Below are 20,902 nucleotides of genomic sequence, written 5' to 3' on the forward strand. Positions count from 1 at the left end.
AAGTCAATAAATTTAAATAGGATATGTGCCACAAAATTATAGTCCAATTAAAATCTAATTTGTATTATAATTATACTTTTTCCTATGCTTCAACTTTAATATAATATAATATATAGGATATGTTCAAGTTACATTTGGGGTCCGTTTGGATTGAACTTATTGTTGCTGAAACTGAAAATTGAAAACTGAAAACTGAAAACACTGTAGCAAAATAATTTTTAAATGTGTGAATAGTGTCGTGGGACCCATTTTTAATATTTTTTAATGTATGAACAGTGCATGAACAGTGACGAAACAGTGCGTGAACAGTAAAATTTGTCTCATGAACAGTAAATTTTGCTCCCTTAAACGCGTGAAAGCAAAAAAAAAAAGAAAAAAAAAAAAAAGGAAAACGTGAGACGTTTCCGCTGAATCCAAACGCTCACTTGGTATAACTTGAATCAATATTGCACTATTCAATATTTATCATTAGATGCAAAATTTGAGAAATTCAACGTTGAATTACATTTTTTTTTTCCTAATATCCTTTATGCTTGCTATATTTCAAGTAGATCAAAGATCAATAGCTATATCATCAATCAAATGTGTAAATATTAAAATTTTACACTTTAAAATTATGCATAAAAGTGGAGTTTATAGACTGAACGGTAAATAATATCCGATTAGCATGAATTTTGACATACAAGTTAAGAGCATGTAATTTGACGGTGAGATTTTCAAAATATGAACTCAATAAAAACTTATTAAGTGGTATAACACTATTTAAAGTTATAATATATATGATACGTGAGTTGGAGAGGGAGTGACAAGTAAATTTGACTCATTTCAGTGAGTTGCAGAGGAGACTTAAAAAATGTTTAATTTTACTAGAAAAATATTATGTTCACAATATTTTCATAATAAATATTAAGGGGTAAATTTTTACTAGTTTTAATTTGAGCCCACCATTCAACTTTTGTAAATTGGTCTAGGCTAGTTCCCATCTCTAATTTGCTAGCTTTTTTTTGTTCGGGCCATGATTAAAGATGGGGTCAGACCATGATCCTCTTGTTCCTCCGTTGTTCATGTTGAGCAATAAAGTCGTTATTCAGCACAAAAGAAAAGAAAAAAAAAATTTGAGACCACCATTGAGATTTTTACTTTTTCTTTTCTTTACCAATAACAACTAATAAAAGCTTGTGAAATTTATTGTGAAATTATTAGTGGATATAAGATTGTTCATTTTAATGTTAGTCAAAATTGGGCTATAAACTAGAGCTAAAAGTTGTGTATACTAAATTTAACCATAGTTTGACCAAAATAAAAAATAAATAAATAACCATACGAGTAGCTGAGTGGCCGCCACGCATAATACCCTTTGACACGCAAAGGCTGACTACGAAATTAGCGAAATGCTTGCCTTCGGCCACAAGGCACAAGTCACAGACAGGTATATATATAAGGTTCCAACTCATATGCATTTCTTCCTAGTCCCTTGTCCTTGTGGTCGGGTCGGTTTATCCCTGAAAGAGAAAAGAGAAACCCACTAAACCAAACAAAAGCATTTTAACTTTGCAAAAGACGTGGGGCCCCACCTTACTTTGTTGTCTCTCACCATCGCAACATAAAATCCGCGAGACCCAGCCACAACATTTACCTCTCACCAACACACTCACAGGGAGCCAGACAGACAGACATACAGATCTTTATCCTATTGATCAGGTTTTTTTCTTCTTCTTTTTTTTTTTTTTTTTTGCAATTAATCTTTTGTTTTCTTGATTCTTTTTCTTGAATCAGAAATACTAGTTAGGGTTTGGTTGCCAAGAAAATATGGGACTGGGTGAACAAATTAGGATTTGGAGAAATGGGTTTTTTTTTTTTTTTTACATAGGACCAGAGGGCGTAGTAACTCAAAAAGGAATAAAGAAAAAGAAGAAAAGAATCAATTTGTTTGGAAGCTAGAGCTGCATAATATTATTGATTTGTCACTAATTTCTATCGGTAAAGAAATGGATGGTTATGATTTTTGTTTTTTGTACAAATTCTTGATCTGATTCGATTAATCGCCATTAATAGACTGCTAATTGTTTTCCTTTTATTATTATTTTTAGATTTTTGGGTGCAGTTATAATTTAGATGTTGTTTAATTTGGAGTTTGTTGATACAAGCTTTGTGTGTTTGGAATCACAGAATATGAGCTCTCAAGCTCCAAATGATAGAAGGGATCATAGGACTAGATTTCCTGCACAGTCTGCTCGTCACCAGTGGATCCCTAGAGGATCCACGGCCACCACTGTTGTGAACCAGAACCCGAACCCGAACCCAAGCCTAATCCCAATCCCGAATCCAAACCCACCATTGCGCTTCAGTTCCAACTACAGAAGTGGTGGGGACTCGAACTCTAGTTCTGCTCCACCCGAGAGTCGGGCTGGAGGCAATAATTTTCCGAGGGGAAGGGGATACGTGGGTTATCGGCCTTTGAATCAGAGAAAGGATAGGGAGAGTCAGGTGGGGAAGGGATTGAAGGACTTGAATTTACCTCAGCTTGTGCAAGAAATTCAGGAGAAGCTGACGAAGGGCACCGTTGAGTGCATGATTTGCTATGACATGGTGCGGAGGTCAGCACCCATTTGGTCTTGCTCGAGCTGTTACTCTATTTTTCATCTGGTTTGTATCAAGAAATGGGCTCGGGCGCCTACTTCTATTGACTTGTCTGCAGAGAAGAGTCAGGGATTTAATTGGCGGTGTCCTGGATGTCAGTCGGTGCAGCTTACATCGCTGAAGGAGATTCGATATATTTGCTTTTGTGGGAAGAGGCCAGACCCACCTTCTGATTTGTATTTGACGCCACATTCGTGTGGAGAACCATGTGGCAAGCCACTTGAGAGGGAACTAGGTGCTGGTGAGAGTGAGGATATTTGCCAACATAATTGTGTTTTGCAATGCCATCCAGGTCCATGCCCTCCTTGTAAAGCTTTTGCCCCACCCCGTTTATGTCCTTGTGGGAAGAAAACAATTACAACACGGTGCTCTGATCGGAAGTCTGTTCTTACTTGTGGTCAGCGTTGTGACAAGCTTCTTAAATGTGAGCGTCATAGGTGTGAGCGGACCTGCCATGTGGGTTCTTGTGATCCATGTAAGGTTTCAGTCGATGCCTCTTGTTTCTGCAAGAAGAAGATGGAGGTTGTTCTTTGTGGGGACATGTCTGTGAAGGGAGAGGTGAAAACAGAGGAGGGTCTTTTTTCTTGTAATTCAACTTGCGGAAATAAGCTTACATGTGGTAATCATGCCTGCTGTGAAGTTTGCCATCCTGGATCTTGTGGAGAGTGTGAATTGATGCCGAGCAGGGTTAATACATGCTATTGTGGGAAAACAAGTTTGCAGGAGGAACGACAGAGCTGTTTGGACCCAATTCCAACCTGTTCTAAGACATGTGACAAGCTCCTTCCTTGTGGGATGCATAAATGTACAGAGTCATGCCATGCAGGGGATTGCCCACCATGTTTGGTTAGAGTTTCTCAAAAATGCCGTTGTGGATCAACTTCTCAAATTGTGGAATGCTACAAAACAGTGATGGAGGAGAAATTTACTTGTGATAAGCCTTGTGGACGGAAGAAGAATTGTGGAAGGCACAGGTGCAGTGAGCGGTGCTGCCCCCTCTCTAATTCTAACAATTTTCTCCCTGGGGATTGGGATCCACACACTTGCTCAATCCCATGTGGGAAGAAGCTAAGGTGTGGGCTGCATTCTTGTAAATCACTTTGTCACAGTGGCCATTGCCCTCCTTGCCTTGAAACAATTTTCACTGATTTGTCATGTGCTTGTGGGAGAACTTCAATCCCTCCTCCATTGCCTTGTGGCACACCTCATCCTTCATGTCAACTCCCGTGTTCAGTTCCTCAGCCTTGTGGCCATTCATCTTCTCACAGCTGCCACTTTGGAGACTGCCCACCTTGTACGGTGCCTATAGCAAAGGAATGCATTGGTGGACATGTTGTACTTAGGAACATACCTTGTGGGTCAAAGGATATCAGATGTAACCGGCTCTGTGGGAAGACCAGGCAGTGTGGACTGCATGCCTGTGGAAGAACTTGTCATGCACCACCTTGTGATACTTCTCCTGGACCTGAACCAGGTTTAAAAACTTCTTGTGGGCAGACATGTGGTGCTCCTAGGAGAGATTGTAGGCATACATGTAAATCACCTTGTCACCCATCTTCTCTTTGTCCTGATGAAAGATGTGATTTCCCTGTCACAATCACTTGTTCTTGTGGCCGGATAACAGCAACTGTTCCTTGTGATGCTGGAGGCAACATTGGTGGTTTCAGTGCTGATACTTTATATGAAGCTTCCATTATCCAAAAGTTGCCAGTGCCACTTCAGCCAGTGGAAGCATCTGGCAAGAAAATCCCACTTGGACAAAGGAAGCTCATGTGTGATGATGAATGTGCTAAGTTGGAACGTAAACGGGTTCTAGCAGATGCCTTTGATGTTAATTCAAACTTGGATGCCCTTCATTTTGGAGAGAACTCCGCTGTTTCTGAAATTCTTACAGACCTCTATAGGCGTGATCCAAAGTGGGTATTATCTGTGGAGGAGAGATGTAAGTTCTTGGTACTTGGCAAGAGCAGAGGAACTACAAGTAGTCTTAAGGTTCATGTTTTTTGTCCAATGATTAAGGATAAGAGAGATGTGGTAAGGTTAATTGCCGACAGGTGGAAACTTGCTATTTATTCTGCAGGTTGGGAGCCAAAGCGTTTTATTGTGGTTCATGTTACACCCAAATCAAAACCCCCTCCTCGTGTGATTGGGGTTAAGGGTTCCACCAACATAAACACACCCCATTCCCCAGCTTTTGATCCTTTGGTAGACATGGATCCCAGACTCGTTGTTTCTTTTCTTGATTTGCCAAGAGATTCAGATATAAGTGCATTGGTCCTGAGGTTTGGTGGGGAATGTGAACTGGTTTGGCTGAATGACAAGAATGCATTGGCCGTATTTAGTGATCCTGCTCGAGCTGCAACTGCCATGAGAAGATTGGATCATGGGTCAGTATATCATGGAGCTGTTGTGGTTATCCCAAATGGTGGTGCAGTAGTGGCATCATCAGCTACTAGTGCATGGGGAGGAGCCAGTACGGCCAAGGAAGGGGGATTAGCGGCGGCTATGAAGGGTAACCCATGGAAGAAGGTTGTTGTTCAGGAGCCTGGTTGGAAGGAAGATGTATGGGGTGATGAAGAGTGGCCTGGTGACAATGCAGATTTGCTGGCATCTGCATGGAAGAAAGAAGCTCCAATTGCTGCTACGCTAAATCGGTGGAGTGTTCTAGACTCTGAAACGTCTTTGAGTTCATCTGCTGCACCTCTCAGAATAGAGGATCCTGGAAAACAGGCTGCAAGTCATTCAGGTCCAATGCTGGAATCTGATGCAAGTGGTTCAAATTCAGCCGGGCAGCATCAAGATAATTTTAGTGGAACAGAAATGTCTGAGGTGGTAGATGACTGGGAGAAGGCTTTTGAGTGAGTGAGAGATGAACAGAAGTGCGTAAGTTGATTTTTGAGAAATTGAGGCTTGTGGACAGGAAGATGTGGATTCTAAATGGCCGATTTGCCCTTTTCAGTATATTTTTTTTTGTCTTGTTAGGGGCAACTAGTATTTCAAAAAGAGAATTGTAGTGGCTTCTTTTTTTTTTGGGTTAAATCACCTATTGTTTTATGGGTGTTTGATATAAAAATTTTCCCCCTTGCTTTACTGCGGTGAAACTGTGAAGGCAACATGTATATTTGTCGTTTGGAAGGACAAAGATTCTATGGAATTGGATTTTATTAGGATGTTGGTTCAGTAATGTTTTTAAGCTCCATAGGCACGGTGGTTTACTTTGGTTGAATAGCCATGTTTAAAATCTACAAAAGTATCTTAACAAAGCCCAATCACAGTTAGCTTAGGTGCCATCCGTTTCAATGCATCTGTTTGGTTTTACTTCTTCAAATAAAGAAGAGATAAAATAAAAAATAAAAATAAATAAATAAATAAACCTAACAAGGGGGGAAAAAGAATCTTGTTTTCACATTTAATCTCCCAAAAATATGTTATTAATATTAATAAACATATGAAAATTGAAAAGGGTTTGGTTAGGTGAGGTCTGCGTTCTGAAAATTGTCACAATATATGAGATGTTGTTCTCCTTTCAGTCCCAGAATTTTCTCCTCCCATGGGCATTGAGTGTATGCATGCATTTGATCCTTTAATATTAACTTCGGTTCTCCCACCCAAAAGTATTATTGTAATGTAAACCAACCAGATTAATCCGACACATTCTAGACATGGTAGATCCCATCATTTTTGTTTTTCCCTTCTTAAATTTTCGAAACTGACTGCCTGATTTGTGACTTCCATCCATGTATGATGTATCGGTAAGTATGAATGCATTCACAGACTCACATAATTCACTCTCTTTTGTTCATTCCGAAAGCCGAGTTTTCGGACATTACACGTATTTGGCAACTTGTTGGCTAAATAGCTCACCTACAAGTAATAGCGTAATACCATATTTTGAGGAAGAGTCTTAATTTCTGTTAATTAGTACTATCAGGGCACTTGTTAAGAAATATATAATATTTGTTGCAACTAGTCGGTAACGCATGTTATTGTGTAATGCATGGAAAAGTTTAACATAATATTATTTTTTTTATCACTTTTATTTTGTGTATAAATATGATAATTATTGATAAATATTTATTATGATTGTTTTTATTGTTTATATATAGAGTCATACATTTTCCATTAGTATTAAGCGTTTATTATGATTGTGTTTATATTTGGAATTTTATATTCTAACATTTAAAGAAAATATGATATGCTAAGATTCTAATAAATGGTTTAATTATATAACAAAATTTAAATTTATTGATGTATAAAATTAAAAAATTAAAAATATTGATGTATAAAATTGTAAAACCTTAAAAAGTTTATATGTGGCACAATATTATGAGATTAACTACAAGTTAAACATTTTCAGTTATATATATATTTCAAAAGAAATATATATTTGTTAAAGAAATATGATCCATTGATTTTTCTTTTTTTTTTTTTTTTTTTTTTTTTTTTTTTTTTTTGAGAAACCATGATTCACTGAATTGAATAAATTGTTTTTATGTAATTTGTTTTTGATATGTTACGACCCATGCTATGTACGGCATAATTAAAACTTTAAGATATAAACTTTAACTAAAAATCGGTAACTATATCTTCTCACCCAAAAAAAAAAAAAAAAAAATTCGGTAACTATATAATCAGAGGTGGTGGGTGTGTGTGTGTTTTGGGGGGTGGGGGGGTAGGGGTACTTTTGCTAAGTAAAGAAGGAAAAATGATCATGTGTTTTTTAGTTTCATGAGCATGTGGCTGTCTGTTTGTTTTACTGTAAAATCTTGGCCATGACCCTCCTTCACTTTGCAAAAATTCTTCCTCCCTCTTGTATTTTTGGTTAAAAAAAAAATTTGGACATAAATTTAAATAATGGCCCTCTTAAGTTTTTACTAAAACCATGTTATGCATTTATATAGTTGAAATAATGCATTTTTTGCTCCCTCTAATTACTCTTATGTCATACATAGCTCATTAAATTAAAGTGTATTTGATTTATACCATATGTAATTTAATTATGTTTTATTTTTATTAAATTGACTTATATATTTTTAGACATATCAAGACTTACTTTTTTTTTTCAAAGATGTAAATACTTAGTTGATGTAAATATTTTTGCTTACATAAGAAAATATTATATGTTAAATCAAAATTACAAACATTCTTAATGTATAGGCAATATATGTACATATATATATATATATATATATATAAATATATGTGTGTGTGTGCGCGCGCGCGTGTGTGTATAGCTTGGCCCCCACTGAAAAGAATTTCTTGCTCTGTCACTGTCACTATATATGATAATGAAAAAAATTGAAGAGTAATACTACAACCACAAACTATTTTACAACATTTTTATAAACTATTGATGTAGCCAGCTTATTATTGGTTTTCATTTAAGATCCGTTATTAACATCGTTTTTTCATTTACTAATAACCACTCACCACATAAGCAGTTTGTGAAATTTTTTGTAAAAAAGTTTATATCTCTAGCATTACTCAAAATTGAATATATTTAATAAGGAAAGCAAAGTAAAAGTAAACGAAGAAAAAAAAAAAAGGTTACCATAATCATTATGTCTAGTAAGAAAATGTTTATTTTTCTTAAGCGCAAGAATTATAAGCTAATTGCTTTTTTCTTTTCAAAATTAGATTTTGTCTATCCAAAAAATTGATAAAACAATAGAAAAAATAAGAACAATTAAGCTATTATTTCTATCTAAAAAACTGTTGCCATTTGGTGCAACTACTTGATAATTAAACTAAATATCTACTTGGTGCAATCACAATTACTAAACCCTATTTTTAATTTTTTAAATCCTCATGCAAAGTAAAGTAAAATAAAACAAAATTGAATTAAGTTACCATAATTTAGTATTAGTAAGAAAATGTTTATAATTTATTTTAAGGATAATCTTGCAAGACATATGGGATAATATGTTTTTAGAATGTGTCTATCCAAAGAATTGATAGATTAGTAGAGATAATAACAATTAAGGTATTATTTCTATTTAAAAATTGTTACAATTTGGTGCTAATAATTAAATGGGATATCCACTTTTTTTATTTTAGGAAATGAAATATCCACTTGAAGCAATCACAGTTTCTAAACCCAACATAATAAGTATATGATTTAAGATCTTGTAAAAAAATGGATAATATTTTTTGAAGAAACAAATTATTTAATGAAATAACATCAAATAAGCCTTAAATTGTGTTAAGACTTAAAAGTTGATCCAATAATATATATTTTTTGCTCTCTTTATATTTACCATTTTTTTTAATTGTATTTTTGTTCTTGTTAGCTAAGTGGTGTAAATTTAACCAATGATTAAACATTATGCAAACGGTTGTTTTGTGTTGGCCTTGGGCGGACGAGTAAAATGAAACAAAAAAAGGTAACGAAAATGAAGGAGATCCAATATAAAATGGTAGAAGATGTCAAGATGAAGTGGAATAACGTAACATGTCCACCACTTCTCTACTTCTTTCTCCTCCCCCAACAACAACGTGAAACGTAAACGTACATGTGATTTTGATTTGTTTTGATTTGCTGTCAATTTTTATTTTTGTTAACAAAGAATGCAAGACATATGTAAAGCCATAAAACCAGTCAAAATCATGCAAACAAAACCATTCATCACATTACATGTGCACTGCTCCTACTTCTTTCCATCACCTCCATCCCCACATACACTTAGCCATGTGGTTTTAATTAATATCTTTATCATATTCTCACAGATTTTCTTCTCTCATATATTTCTATGTTTCCTTATTTTTATTTTTATACATATGTTAGCTTTAATTGAGGACTCTCCTAGGTGTCACTGTCAGTCCAGCATTCCCTCTCTTCCACTTATTATATAACTACTATTCAGAAACAAACAGTGTTTGTTCTAGACTCAGCCAAACCAATCAATAAGAATCAGCAGTAGAGAAGAATTGGACAATGTGCAGTCTCTTTCTCTGGGGAGGATCATCCACTTTGTGATTTCCGTTCCCTCTATGGTGCATTATTGGTTCCACCGTTTGGCAATCCCATAAATGTCTTTTACATGCATATAACTTGGTTCTCTTTCGAAGTTCATCTTTTCATTATCTTCTCATTCTATCTATCAATACATGGATTCTCCACAAAGCCATGGTACATTCTCTGATGAGTTTAAGGTAAATGGGTTTTCTTTTCTAATAGTAATTTATTGTTTACAAATAGATATATAAAGTTGTAGAGGCAGTGATAGATCTTTCTCTCTATTATTATTATATGGCTAAGCAAGGAATTTGGTGAATATTTCCTCTCTTTTTTTGGGTGTTCAAATAAGATAAATGATACTACTTTGATGTTTGCTTGACCATTAATTTTGCGCGTCAATTTAATGACATGCAAAATTATAAAAACTTTTGAGTAGGGGGATGGTTCCAACTTGTACAGCCATCAAGTAGCTCCAGATTAACATTATTGAGATATATAAACTGTTAAAAAAATACCATTTCTTATAGAGCTTCTGTTTGCTCAAGAAATATTACAGAGGAAATATTACTTTTGTTTAGAGAAAGTAGTTTTCTTTTTACATAATTAAAAATAATTGGAGTGTATTTAATAATGATCAGTTCCTTTTCCCCTCATCTGAACAATAATTTTATTGATGGTGCAAACTTAGGCTTCATAACCCAGGGTTTAAGACATAAATGGTATTCGAATAGAAATATGACTAGTATGCTGCCCCTGCACAAGTACTGTTCTGTAGGAAGATACTGGGATGTTGGCAGGAGTCTCCAACCTTATACTTTATACTGTAGTAATTAAATTGTCCCTATAATTTTTTTTTCTTCTATTGTATTTATACCATTTTAAAGTATCTGAGTGATTGAACAAAAATCTGGAAATGATAACACATTACTTTTCTTGACTATTAATTAGGCTGAATTTATTGTAGATGTTTTTAATTAAGAAAGAAAGCAATGACTTAGCAGCAGTTCATATGACACTGAGATAGCCCAGGAAATTCTAGGACTGTTTAAAATAGTATGTACAAACGAGATCCCTTGCCATGGTAAAGTTTCTGCTTCATGTATGAAAGCTTAGTAGCACGAAGTTCTGTTATAGCTTTGACATTGAGCACCTTATCTAATGTATGGGGCATTATATAAAAGTTTCTGTAGGAGATTCTTTAAGAAAGGCACGGGAGTATTATACTCCAAATGATGCTCAGCATTGACATAAATTCTCATGTAATGAGTAGCTTGTTAACTAATTCAAATACAATTAAAAGACTGCTATTTGTTCCTGATCAAGAAGATGTTTATTAAGATTGAACTATTTCTTAAGGGTAGAACCATAGTGTAACCCAGTGGTGTTTAAAGTTGAATACGTGTGCATTTGTGCCTTTTGTTACTCTTGGTCTACTAATTTGGTTAGGTTTGAAGCTCTTTTGGCATCGTTCTGTAATGATCCATTTTTATGTCTGCAATAAAGATCTAGGCTTTGATGCAAAAAATGGGAACAGATGTAGCAAATAATGGATGAATGAAACAGATATTTAGATAGCTTGGCCTTTTTGAATATACCTGAAGGCAAAAATGTGAGGAGATATTTATTAAGGCTGTTAATTACAACCGCAGCATTTCTCATAATATTTTGGTAGTGTGATCTGTGTTTCTAACTTGATAATGTGCACAGCGGGAGACATGGAAGCACACACTCCTTTTCTCATTTCAAAGCCTTGGAGTAATTTATGGTCAAATAAGTACAGCTCCCTTATATGTCCTTGGGACAATTCCTGCAAATGATCTCAAATCAGATGAGACTGTATATGAGCTCTTTTCCTTTATTTTCTGGACAATGACCATCATTTCATTACTGAAGTATGCCTTTATAGTACTGAAGGCTGATGATGATGGAGAGGGTAATTTTCTCTAGTACTGTAAATCATTTTAGCAGGATTTTGCCATGGAAGAATTATTCACACCAACAAAATTATTGCAGGTGGTACTTTTGCTTTGTATTCACTATTATGCAGGCATGCCAAAGTAGGCCTGCTTCCAATTGACACAAGTGCTAATGAGGTTATGCAGTATGAAGTGAGAAGCTCTTTCAAGGTCAATGTTAAATCAAGGGCTTGGAGGACCATAGCAAAACATAAAAGTAGTCACTACTTTATATTGTTCTTGGCTCTGTTTGGTTCCTGCATGACAATTGGGGAAGGAGTGCTTACTCCAGCTCTCTCTGGTTTGTCAGTTCAGATTTACTTTCAACAGTTTATTTCTTCATAACATGATTAATTTGATTTAGGCGTAATTCAATTGTTTTCCTTTTCTTTTATCCTTGTCAGTGTTATCAGCTTCATCAGGTATTCAGAGATCATTGTCGTATATGTCACATAAATGTAAGAGCTAGCAATAGGACATAAATTTGATTCAAGAAACAAAGGATTACTATTATGCATTATTTAATAGGATTGTCAATCATCAGTTTCATTTTATATTATACCTTGTTCCAGATTTTTCATCCCAAAGGAAACAGGAGTCCATCTCAAACACTTTAGAAAGATGTAAGTATGCTACCATTTAATGAATCAGATGTAATGTACAAATATTTTTTTTGTCTTTTCATTTCCTATGAAACTATAATTAGTGTGTATCTGATACTTAATTCTGAACCTAATTCTGAACATCATATTCCATTGTATGTAGCACATTGCTTATAAGTGACACCTATCTAAACATGTCCACCTTTTATTGATTCTGGGCTCTGATGCTGTGCATCGCTAGTAAGGGACACCCTAAAATGTATCTGTGCACGATCAATTCATGAAAAATGACTAATTTTTGCATTGGTTGTCAACCTACCACAACCCTTCAGCCCTCCTCCTTTGGCCAGGATTGAGTTTATTAACTTTTCTTTTTCTCAATATTTGTTGTGAATCTTTCTACTAAAGGTCTTATACATTATACTTGAAAATGTATCCTTCAATCAAGTGCATGCTTGCACTCTCGTGTAAGCCTATGTGCTTAATTGTGCTTGACACTTTTACCAAAATTGGCATAGGAAAATTTCTTATTGCAGCGATCCTCTTTTCATCATTATTGATTTGGTTCTTTGTAAAAAAAAATTGAGAAAATTATTTTTATCTTTGGTGAATCGGAAAGTGGTTTTGTCCTAACTCCTAACCACTATTTCTTGTTTTTGTTCGCATCATAGGAAAGTGATTCAGTATTATTTTTTTATTTCTGTTCAAGAGAGAAATAATTTATTGACAAGGTAAGTTATTTTTAAAATTTTAGTTGGTTTAAGAACTGTTTATTCAAATCGTTGTCTTATGTAATCTTATAAAAATACTTTTTATTTATCATACCTCTTGTGGACTAGAAACTTGCAGTCATGATCTAGCCTTCTCTTTCCATTAAATGGGTTCTAATCGTCATATAATCTTCATACATCTTTCAAGCATGAGTACATCTAAACCATCTTGATTAATTTACATGTTTCTAAAAGATAAGACATACAATTCTATTGCTCAAATGTTTCAAAGTTTAAATTAGGTGAATGTGACTCCTCTTTCTAGATGACATTGCTCTTATAGGGTTACTCATGGATTTAGATAGCTCCCTTACTAATCGGCCTATTTCCTTCAACTTTTACTATTTGTTTCAGATGTACCAGTTCCCACTGCATGTGCTATATTGGTATGCCTTTTCATGCTGCAGCACTATGGGACTCATAAGATTGGATTTATGTTTGCTCCAATTATCATTATTTGGCTTCTATTTATCGGTGGAGTGGGCATATATAACATCTTTTACTGGAACAAACAAATCATCCATGCGATCCTCCCAGTATACCTGTACAGATTTGTGAGAAATACTGACATTGGTAGTTGGAGATCATTAGGCAGCATCATTCTATGCGTAGCAGGTTATTTCTTTAGTTATGTTCTCATAGTGTTAATTATTAATATTGGTAACAGAAAAATGTGCTTATTTCTTTATTAGAAGTTTTTTTGGTTGCTTCACAAGATGTCCTACTTTTGCAGGATCAGAGGCCATTTTTGCAGATCTTGGCCATTTCTCAAAGAAATCAATTAAGGTATTCAATACAGCTCTCCTTTTCTTTTCTTTTCTTTTTCTTTTTCATTTTTTTCCCCTCCCCACTTTTAGGATCTATACATCAGAGTTATAAAGAACTTGTGGATGATGCCTCTGCTGCAGATTGCATTTGTTTGCTTGATTTATCCAGTTCTTATTTTATGCTATGCGGGTCAGGCTGCATATATGTCCAAAAACTTGCATGTTGAAGATTTTAATAATCTCACTGAATCTGTACCTCGTAAGTTTACTTTGCTTTCATTTTTTACTGTGGTTTCTTCATCTGCAAATTGTATTTCTAATGCATGGGAGCACTTTGCAAGTCCAGGGTCTATTCGCCATTTCTTTAGTTTATTATCCCTATTTGCCTCAGTTGTTGGAAGCCAAGCAACCATAACAGCCAGTTTCTCCATCATAAACCAGTGCCTGGCACTTAATTGTTTTCCCAGAGCCAAAGTTATTCATACATCAGATAAGATACATGGGCAAGTTTACATTCCAGATGTCAACTGGTTATTGATGATTCTCAGCCTCACAGTCACAATTGGTTTCCATGATATTGTGAGAATTGGTAATGCAACAGGTACGCGTTCCTAACAATATCCCATGATTTTTCAAGAAGATAATTAAAGTGATTATAATTTTAACATATAGGAAAAAAATTTATGACTGGAACAATTTGGAACTAATGAGTAATGACATGGTAAAGAGGATTGTCAAAGAAAAGTTGATAAAAAAAAAATTTACAAAAAAAGTGACCAAAATATAAATGTAAGATGAAAATTGAAATAGTTGTTTAGTTCTAGAATAACTCCTGAAATTTTTTCAACTTATATCTCACAGGTTTGGCTGTAATTTCTGGAATGCTCATAACAACTTGTCTGATGTCTCTTGTAATTGCTCTGTACTGGGAGAAGAATTTTTTTCTATCTTCATGTTTTCTGATATTCTTTGGCTTCGTTGAGACCATGTATCTATCAGCTTGTATGCTGAATTTTCACAAGGGAGCCTGGTATCTGGTTGTCCTTCTGGCATTGTCATTGACATTAATGCTTGCATGGCATTATGGAACTGTGAAGAAATACGAATATGATTTACAAAACAAGGTATCCACAGAGTGGCTTACAGAACTTGGTCCTGGCCTTGGAGTTTCTAGGATACCTGGAATTGGCTTTATTTACACCGATATAGTGACTGGAATCCCAGCTTTCTTCTCACATTTCATTGCCAATCTACCTGCATTTCATCAGGTGCTCATTTTCGTTTCCTTCAAGTCTCTAGCTGAGCCTCATGTCCCCCCAAGTCGAAGGTATCTTATAGGCCGGGTAGGACCTAAAGATTATAGAATTTATCGTTGCATTGTTAGACACGGGTACTGTGATCACATTAGGGACACAGATGACTTTGAGGAAAAGATCATTCGTTCAATTGGAGAATTCATTTCCATGGAAGAAAGTGATTTCGAATCTTTGACATCTCCCGAAGGAAGAATGGTTGTTGTTGGAAAGCCATTGCCAGGACATAATGCTTTGATTCCGCTAGATGATACTGACTCAACTGTTGGTTCTGCTAGCTTGGCAAACAATGACTCTCAGATAAGTCCATTGGATAAAATTGGTGTTCCTGTAAAGAAAAAGGTCAGATTCATGTTGCCTCAAAATTGTCCTCAAATGCGGGTATCTGTCAGGGATGAGCTACAAGAACTAATTGATGCCAGGGAGAGTGGTACTGCATATTTCCTAGGCCAGTCACATTTAATAGTGCGTGAAGGCTCAAACTTTCTAAAACGATTCCTGATCAAGACTTATATTTTTTGTGATAAAAACTGCCGACAACCTCCAGTGGCCCTGAACATTCCTCATGCTGCTCTAGTAGAGGTTGGTATGGTCTATACCATATAACTTGTACGCCATTGTATTTTAAGTTTATAACAGTGTAGACAATGAGGAATAGACTGAAAAAATAAAAAACAAAAACAGTGACAAAGAGGGGGAAAAAATTCCCTGGTTTATGTAGTAGTTTTAAAGGAGTCTAAAAGGAGAGGAAAAAAGAATTATGTGTGTTTGGTGAGCTTCTCTGTTTTTGGATTTGTTGACATCCCAAGTAAGGGGAACAGGAAAAATTGAAGCTATAGGAGCATTTGGTTTGGCTCAAGTCGTTAGGTTAGATATGCATCTTGAGTATTGTCTTAAATTCAAACCTACCAAATATTTACAAAAAAAACAATCGAAAATAATATTTGGAATTGTGAGACTTTTTTTAGACATAAGGATGGTATATAAAGTAGTCTAGTTACACACTCAACTAATGAGTCAAGCTGAGAATGGTGCATTACTAAGTTGTAGTGGTTCGTGTAAAAGTGATATTACTTCCATCATAAATTAACAAATTAGCATAAAGTGAAGTTGGGTGTGTACCTAAGGTTGCAGCTATAAATATCCCTATATGTTTTTTTTTGAAGACCAATTAAAAAGCTCTTTCAAATTAAAAATTGTGAGATTAATGCTCTCTGTTTCCATCACATGATGTCTATCAATTATAATTCACCTACATTAATCATAGGGTCTTGCTACATACACCAAAAATTACGCTGAAAATTTCATTCTCAAAGCATTCACCTCACCAAGTTCCACCACAATTCAAAAGTAAGAGATAGTGTGAAATTTTTGATGCCTCTAGACTTCTCATTGACTATATACTCTTTTTTCAACCATCTTAGTTTTTTAGAAGAAATATATTTAAAAAATGTTGTACTCGTTGCAGAAAGCTCTCATTTATGCGGGTTTTAGGAGAGGTCATGGTAGGCAACCTTACTCTCAATTTATTGAAGAGGCTGATTTCTGAATTTGAACTCTCAAAAAAAAAAATTTATTACAAACAGAAAAATCAATCTGTAATCTATCCATGTTCTTGTACATGATCATCCTTAGTTGTCTCAATCTTAATGTTAAGATTCCACTTGTTTTGTCATAATTTTTTTTTGTCGGAAAAATATTTTCTATTAGAGAATATCTTCAATTTAAAACTTCATGGAAAACTACTTGTTTTGGTGTTTGATTGCATTCCTAAAAATGCATTGAAAATATTTTTTTGTATTTGGCTTACACACAAAATCACTAAATTTTCTTACCAAGTGAGGGGAAAAAAAAGGACATCAATATCATAACAAACCAAAATTAAAACCCAAATAACAACAAATCAAACATATATCACCCATTTCATATAAAATCTAACCAAAATTTCTTGCCTATTTCATATTCATAAACGTTATCAATTAGATAAATCATTTCTCGCATATTTGAAATTAAATCCAACCAAGAAAAAAAAAATAACACAACATTATCGATAAAAAGAGGTGTCATGATTTTCAGAGGAGGGTCACAACTTTTTTAAGGGGGGTGGGGGAGTCTACAATTTTCAAAGAAGGATGATTGCCTATAATAAAGAAGACGGGGTAGGGGATGGTGTTGCGAGTTTTAGAGGAGGGTCAGCAAAAATGCAGAGATTGGGGGGCTAGGCTGGGTGAGTTGGTGACCAAGGGAATCAATTCAATAGTGGGTTAAGTGAATCCAGTTGGTGACTGGGTAGAAACAACATAAATGGAAGAAAAAACAAGGCAACCAGCCCAAGTGCCAATCGAGAAATAGAGGACCTCAATCGGCACTTGGATGTCACCAATTGACACTCTATGCCTTATCCAAAATGCATTTCAACTCATCCCAACCCAAGTCCAAGACCCTCTTACACGTGTGAATCATCTAGCAATAAATTTAAGGTTTGGATTAGAGTTGTAACACGTGGAAAATAAGTGAGCCTTGTGTAACCTATAATAAGCAAGTCTTGCAGAAATTGATCAACATACTCATCAATAGGGAAAATGAAGAAGAATCCTTTTGTTTCTTAGTGAAAAAGAACTCTTCTAGAAGTTGAGTGTAATGAGTTTAATGACCCAAGGAAAGCACTAGTCACATCTGCACTTACACCCCAAAAGGACTAGTCAAGTTACAATTAGAAATCCTTGCAATCTATTATAAACCCAAGATCTGCCTAGTGAACATTCGATGTGGGACTCAACTCATGCTCAGAGAACACACACTCAAGCAATCCAATTTAGGGTATCACATAAAGATTTCATTGTAGTATCATTCTTGGACGCTGGCCATCTCATAAAGTAATCATATTCATACAAATCATCAACAATCTCATGCAAACCATCATCCACTAGAAATGCTAGAGTTCTCTCCCACATAAACCCTAGACTAAACACATTCCACCCAAGAAATCATTTGAATCATTAAAATCACTCCCTTCTAAGATTTACCGAATCCTAGAGGATCTTAAATTCCTAAACCCTAGCAATTCTCAACTAGCTTGAATGATCAAAGAACCCAAACCCAAAACTAGGTTTTTAACAATATATTGGCTTTGATAAAGGTGTTAAAGGCTATAATCTTTGAGATTCGATCTCAATAAATAAATAAATAAATAATGTGACTCAGAGAGACTTCATATTTGATGAAATATTTATGTTGAAACAAAATAAAGGAGAGGTACATGATGATAATTAATCCAAATGAGGTACTAATAACCGAGGTGAAGTTTGACAGGAATAGTTCACCTACTTATAAGAGTGATGAGGAGATTGACTTATAGTAGCAGCAACAAGAACAACCTTGTTCAATTGCTATGGGTAGAGAGAAACAAGTTCACAAAACACCACAAATATACATATAGCTTTGCAATAGGCATTGGTGGTACCAAAATTTAGGAATTTAGCACCATAAAAATCAATTTATCACCTCACTTTACAAAACACTTAACATTAATGGTTTTATTTTAGCATTCAACATAATAAAATAATATTAAAAAACACAATAAAATAATATATCTACTACAATAAACAACTACCACCACCACCACCGACACAATATAATAATATATCTTTTAACAAAATATTAATTTTTTCTTTTACCATCTTAGCTACAGCCTATAGTGCACAGCCATCCTTTGTTGTGCACTGTAGCCCAACAGCAAAAAATAAATAAATAAATAAAGAGTTTTGCTCCACTGATGCAGCTCACTTTTGTTATATTTTGATGGTAAATTTAGCAATTTAGTAAAATGCCTACACCAATACTATTGCTCTAAGTAGAGGGAGTATGTCTTGTAAGAATGACATTTCCTTTGAAATGTGAGTACCAGATATAGGGCATGAAGAATTGTTATAATGTCTTCCAAACATTAAGGAGATGGAACCATTCAAGGACTTTGAGAAAGTTAGGATTGTGAGGATTGGGATGCTAGGGATAATTGATTCGACAAAGGTTGAAGAAGGCTCGGAGGTGAGTCAGGTGACAGACTTCAAATTGTATCCCAATGGCATAGGCTTAAAAAAGATACCATAAAAAACAAAGGTCTTCATTGGGAAATTGATGAAGATAACTATTTTCAAAAGTGATAGAAAAGGATAGTCTAGAGGATTTTATAACAGCCCATCCAAATGGGCTCTAAATGTACCGAGGAAAACCAACCCATGGTTTCTAAAGGATACTTCTAGGTATGTTTTGAAGGATTAAACGCTCCTATTTTGCAATGTATATTCTTCTATGACCTGATGCACTTGAACACAGAATTTTTTATTATTATTTTTTTTAGGGATGATGAAGCAAATGATTAGGATTCAGATGTTTGGATCGTGAAATAGTGATGTGATTCTAATGATCCTAGAGTGATGCCTATCGTCCTCTTCATCTCTGTTGATTTCCTAGAGATACCAATTTACCTAGAAAAAATTCCACAGGAGCTTCTAAAGCTGCTCCTCCGTTCTTGGATCACAAACTATGAAAAACTCACCTGTCATGTTTTGTTGATCTAGAGACCTCAACTGGTTCTCTAGATCTCTTTTTTCAGCTTCTTTGGATGCTAGCAAGTGAAAGACTATTTCTTGTGTCGAGAATGAGTTTGCCAATTTTAGCAACTAAAGATGGGGGTCTTCAATTCTAACCCTGAGCTTGTGTATAAATGATTCTAAAGCTAAAAGCTTTTGAGAGGATTTTGTATTTTTGTTCTGGGTAACTGCGTTCTCAGCCGGCCAATTTAAGGTGGCTTTTGCTACTGAAACTTCTTATTTAGGAGCTCCATTGGCATTTTTTGACAAGCTTGGTTTGATTTTCCATACATTTTTTTTGTTTGATCTTTTGGGTTGTTGTTCCAAGAATTTAGCATAGAGCTAGTCAACAAAATGCTCTAGTCTTGTTTTTGGCTTGCGCTTTCCTATATTCACAAAAGTTATTCCGTCACTCTCGAAAACAAGCAACAACTCTTTCAATGACAATCATATCTATAGCAGCAAGTATTTGTAGTTCAATTGTGCCGCATGGAGATCCATTATCAAACAAAAGTGCAATAAACAATAAGGATAATCATAGATGGCTTTGATTCATGTTATAAGAAATGAAGTCGCATAGAAAGAATATTATTGGTTGTAAATGGGTATATTGTAAGAATGATTCATTTTCAAAAAAGGAAAGTAAAAAATACTTGGCATGGTTGGTTATTAAGGGTTACTCACACTGAAGCGGAATTTATTACATTTTGATATTTTCATTGATTGTAAAGCAAACCTCATTTCGAGTAATTCAATTGTCTGTGGCAATGCATGTCATGGGGTTGGAGCAACTCGATGTGAACAACATGCCCCCATGAAAACTCAGGAAGGGAAAATCTATATGCAACAAGGAGAAGGCTTAAAAGGACTTGGAAAGGAAGAATATATTTTTTTGTAAAAAAATTCGTTGTATGGTTTGAAGTAAAATATCCAATGCAATGGTATATTAAAGGTGACACATGGGTACTTGTGCTGTAAGTATGATTGTTATGTTTATTAGAAAGTAATGGTTGGCAATTTATGTATCTTTCTTGCTTTATATATTGATTATATGATATTCATTGCAAAGAGTAAGCAAGAAATTATAAAGTTGAAGTCCTTGTTAAGTAATGAATTTGAAATGAAGGATCTTGGAGATGCCAAGAAAATCCTAGGAATAGAAATTCACCATGATAGAAGAGCTAGTAAATTATGTTTGTCCAAGAAAGGGTATCTTAAGAAGGTATTGGAGAGGTTTAGAATTCTTGAAGCCAAACCTATTAGCACGCCACTTGCTATGCATTTCAAATTATCCTCATAGTTATA

The 20,902-nt window shown here is 34.9% G+C and overlaps 2 protein-coding genes across 3 annotated transcripts; both read left to right on the top strand.

The window, feature by feature from the left end:
- Positions 1 to 1,479: 1,479 nt before the first annotated feature.
- Positions 1,480 to 5,820, top strand: LOC115962629 (NF-X1-type zinc finger protein NFXL1). Of its 2 annotated transcripts, none has more exons than XM_031081513.1 (2): positions 1,480 to 1,701; positions 2,091 to 5,820. In XM_031081513.1, exon 2 carries the CDS (start codon positions 2,116 to 2,118, stop codon positions 5,500 to 5,502), a length of 3,387 nt encoding a protein of 1,128 aa, XP_030937373.1. In that variant the 5' UTR covers positions 1,480 to 1,701; positions 2,091 to 2,115; the 3' UTR covers positions 5,503 to 5,820. The 2 variants fall into 2 exon arrangements, with proteins under 2 accessions (XP_030937373.1, XP_030937374.1); XM_031081514.1 differs by having other exon boundaries at positions 2,170 to 5,820.
- Positions 5,821 to 9,362: 3,542 nt separating this feature from the next.
- On the top strand, positions 9,363 to 15,950 carry LOC115962631 (potassium transporter 25-like). The gene is made up of 10 exons (XM_031081515.1): positions 9,363 to 9,792; positions 11,306 to 11,531; positions 11,612 to 11,854; positions 11,958 to 12,011; positions 12,126 to 12,176; positions 13,280 to 13,540; positions 13,659 to 13,711; positions 13,834 to 13,951; positions 14,039 to 14,293; positions 14,554 to 15,950. The coding sequence occupies exons 1-10, from the start codon at positions 9,748 to 9,750 to the stop codon at positions 15,609 to 15,611; spliced, it is 2,364 nt and encodes a 787-aa protein (XP_030937375.1). The 5' UTR covers positions 9,363 to 9,747; the 3' UTR covers positions 15,612 to 15,950.
- The last annotated feature ends 4,952 nt before the right edge of the window (positions 15,951 to 20,902 follow it).

The sequence above is a fragment of the Quercus lobata genome, chromosome 10, assembly GCF_001633185.2.
Source record: "Quercus lobata isolate SW786 chromosome 10, ValleyOak3.0 Primary Assembly, whole genome shotgun sequence".
NCBI classification, from domain to species: domain Eukaryota; kingdom Viridiplantae; phylum Streptophyta; class Magnoliopsida; order Fagales; family Fagaceae; genus Quercus; species Quercus lobata.

What these genes read in the sequence shown, in the direction of transcription:
- LOC115962629 (XM_031081513.1), top strand. Translation starts at nt 2,116, where the DNA reads ATGTTGTTTAATTTGGAGTTTGTTGATACAAGCTTTGTGTGTTTGGAA.
- LOC115962631 (XM_031081515.1), top strand. Translation starts at nt 9,748, where the DNA reads ATGGATTCTCCACAAAGCCATGGTACATTCTCTGATGAGTTTAAG. An exon ending in CATTCTCTGATGAGTTTAAG is followed by an intron (nt 9,793 to 11,305) that starts GTAAATGGGTTT and finishes TAATGTGCACAG; the next exon opens with CGGGAGACATGGAAGCACAC. An exon ending in TCTCAAAGAAATCAATTAAG is followed by an intron (nt 13,712 to 13,833) that starts GTATTCAATACA and finishes CCTCTGCTGCAG; the next exon opens with ATTGCATTTGTTTGCTTGAT.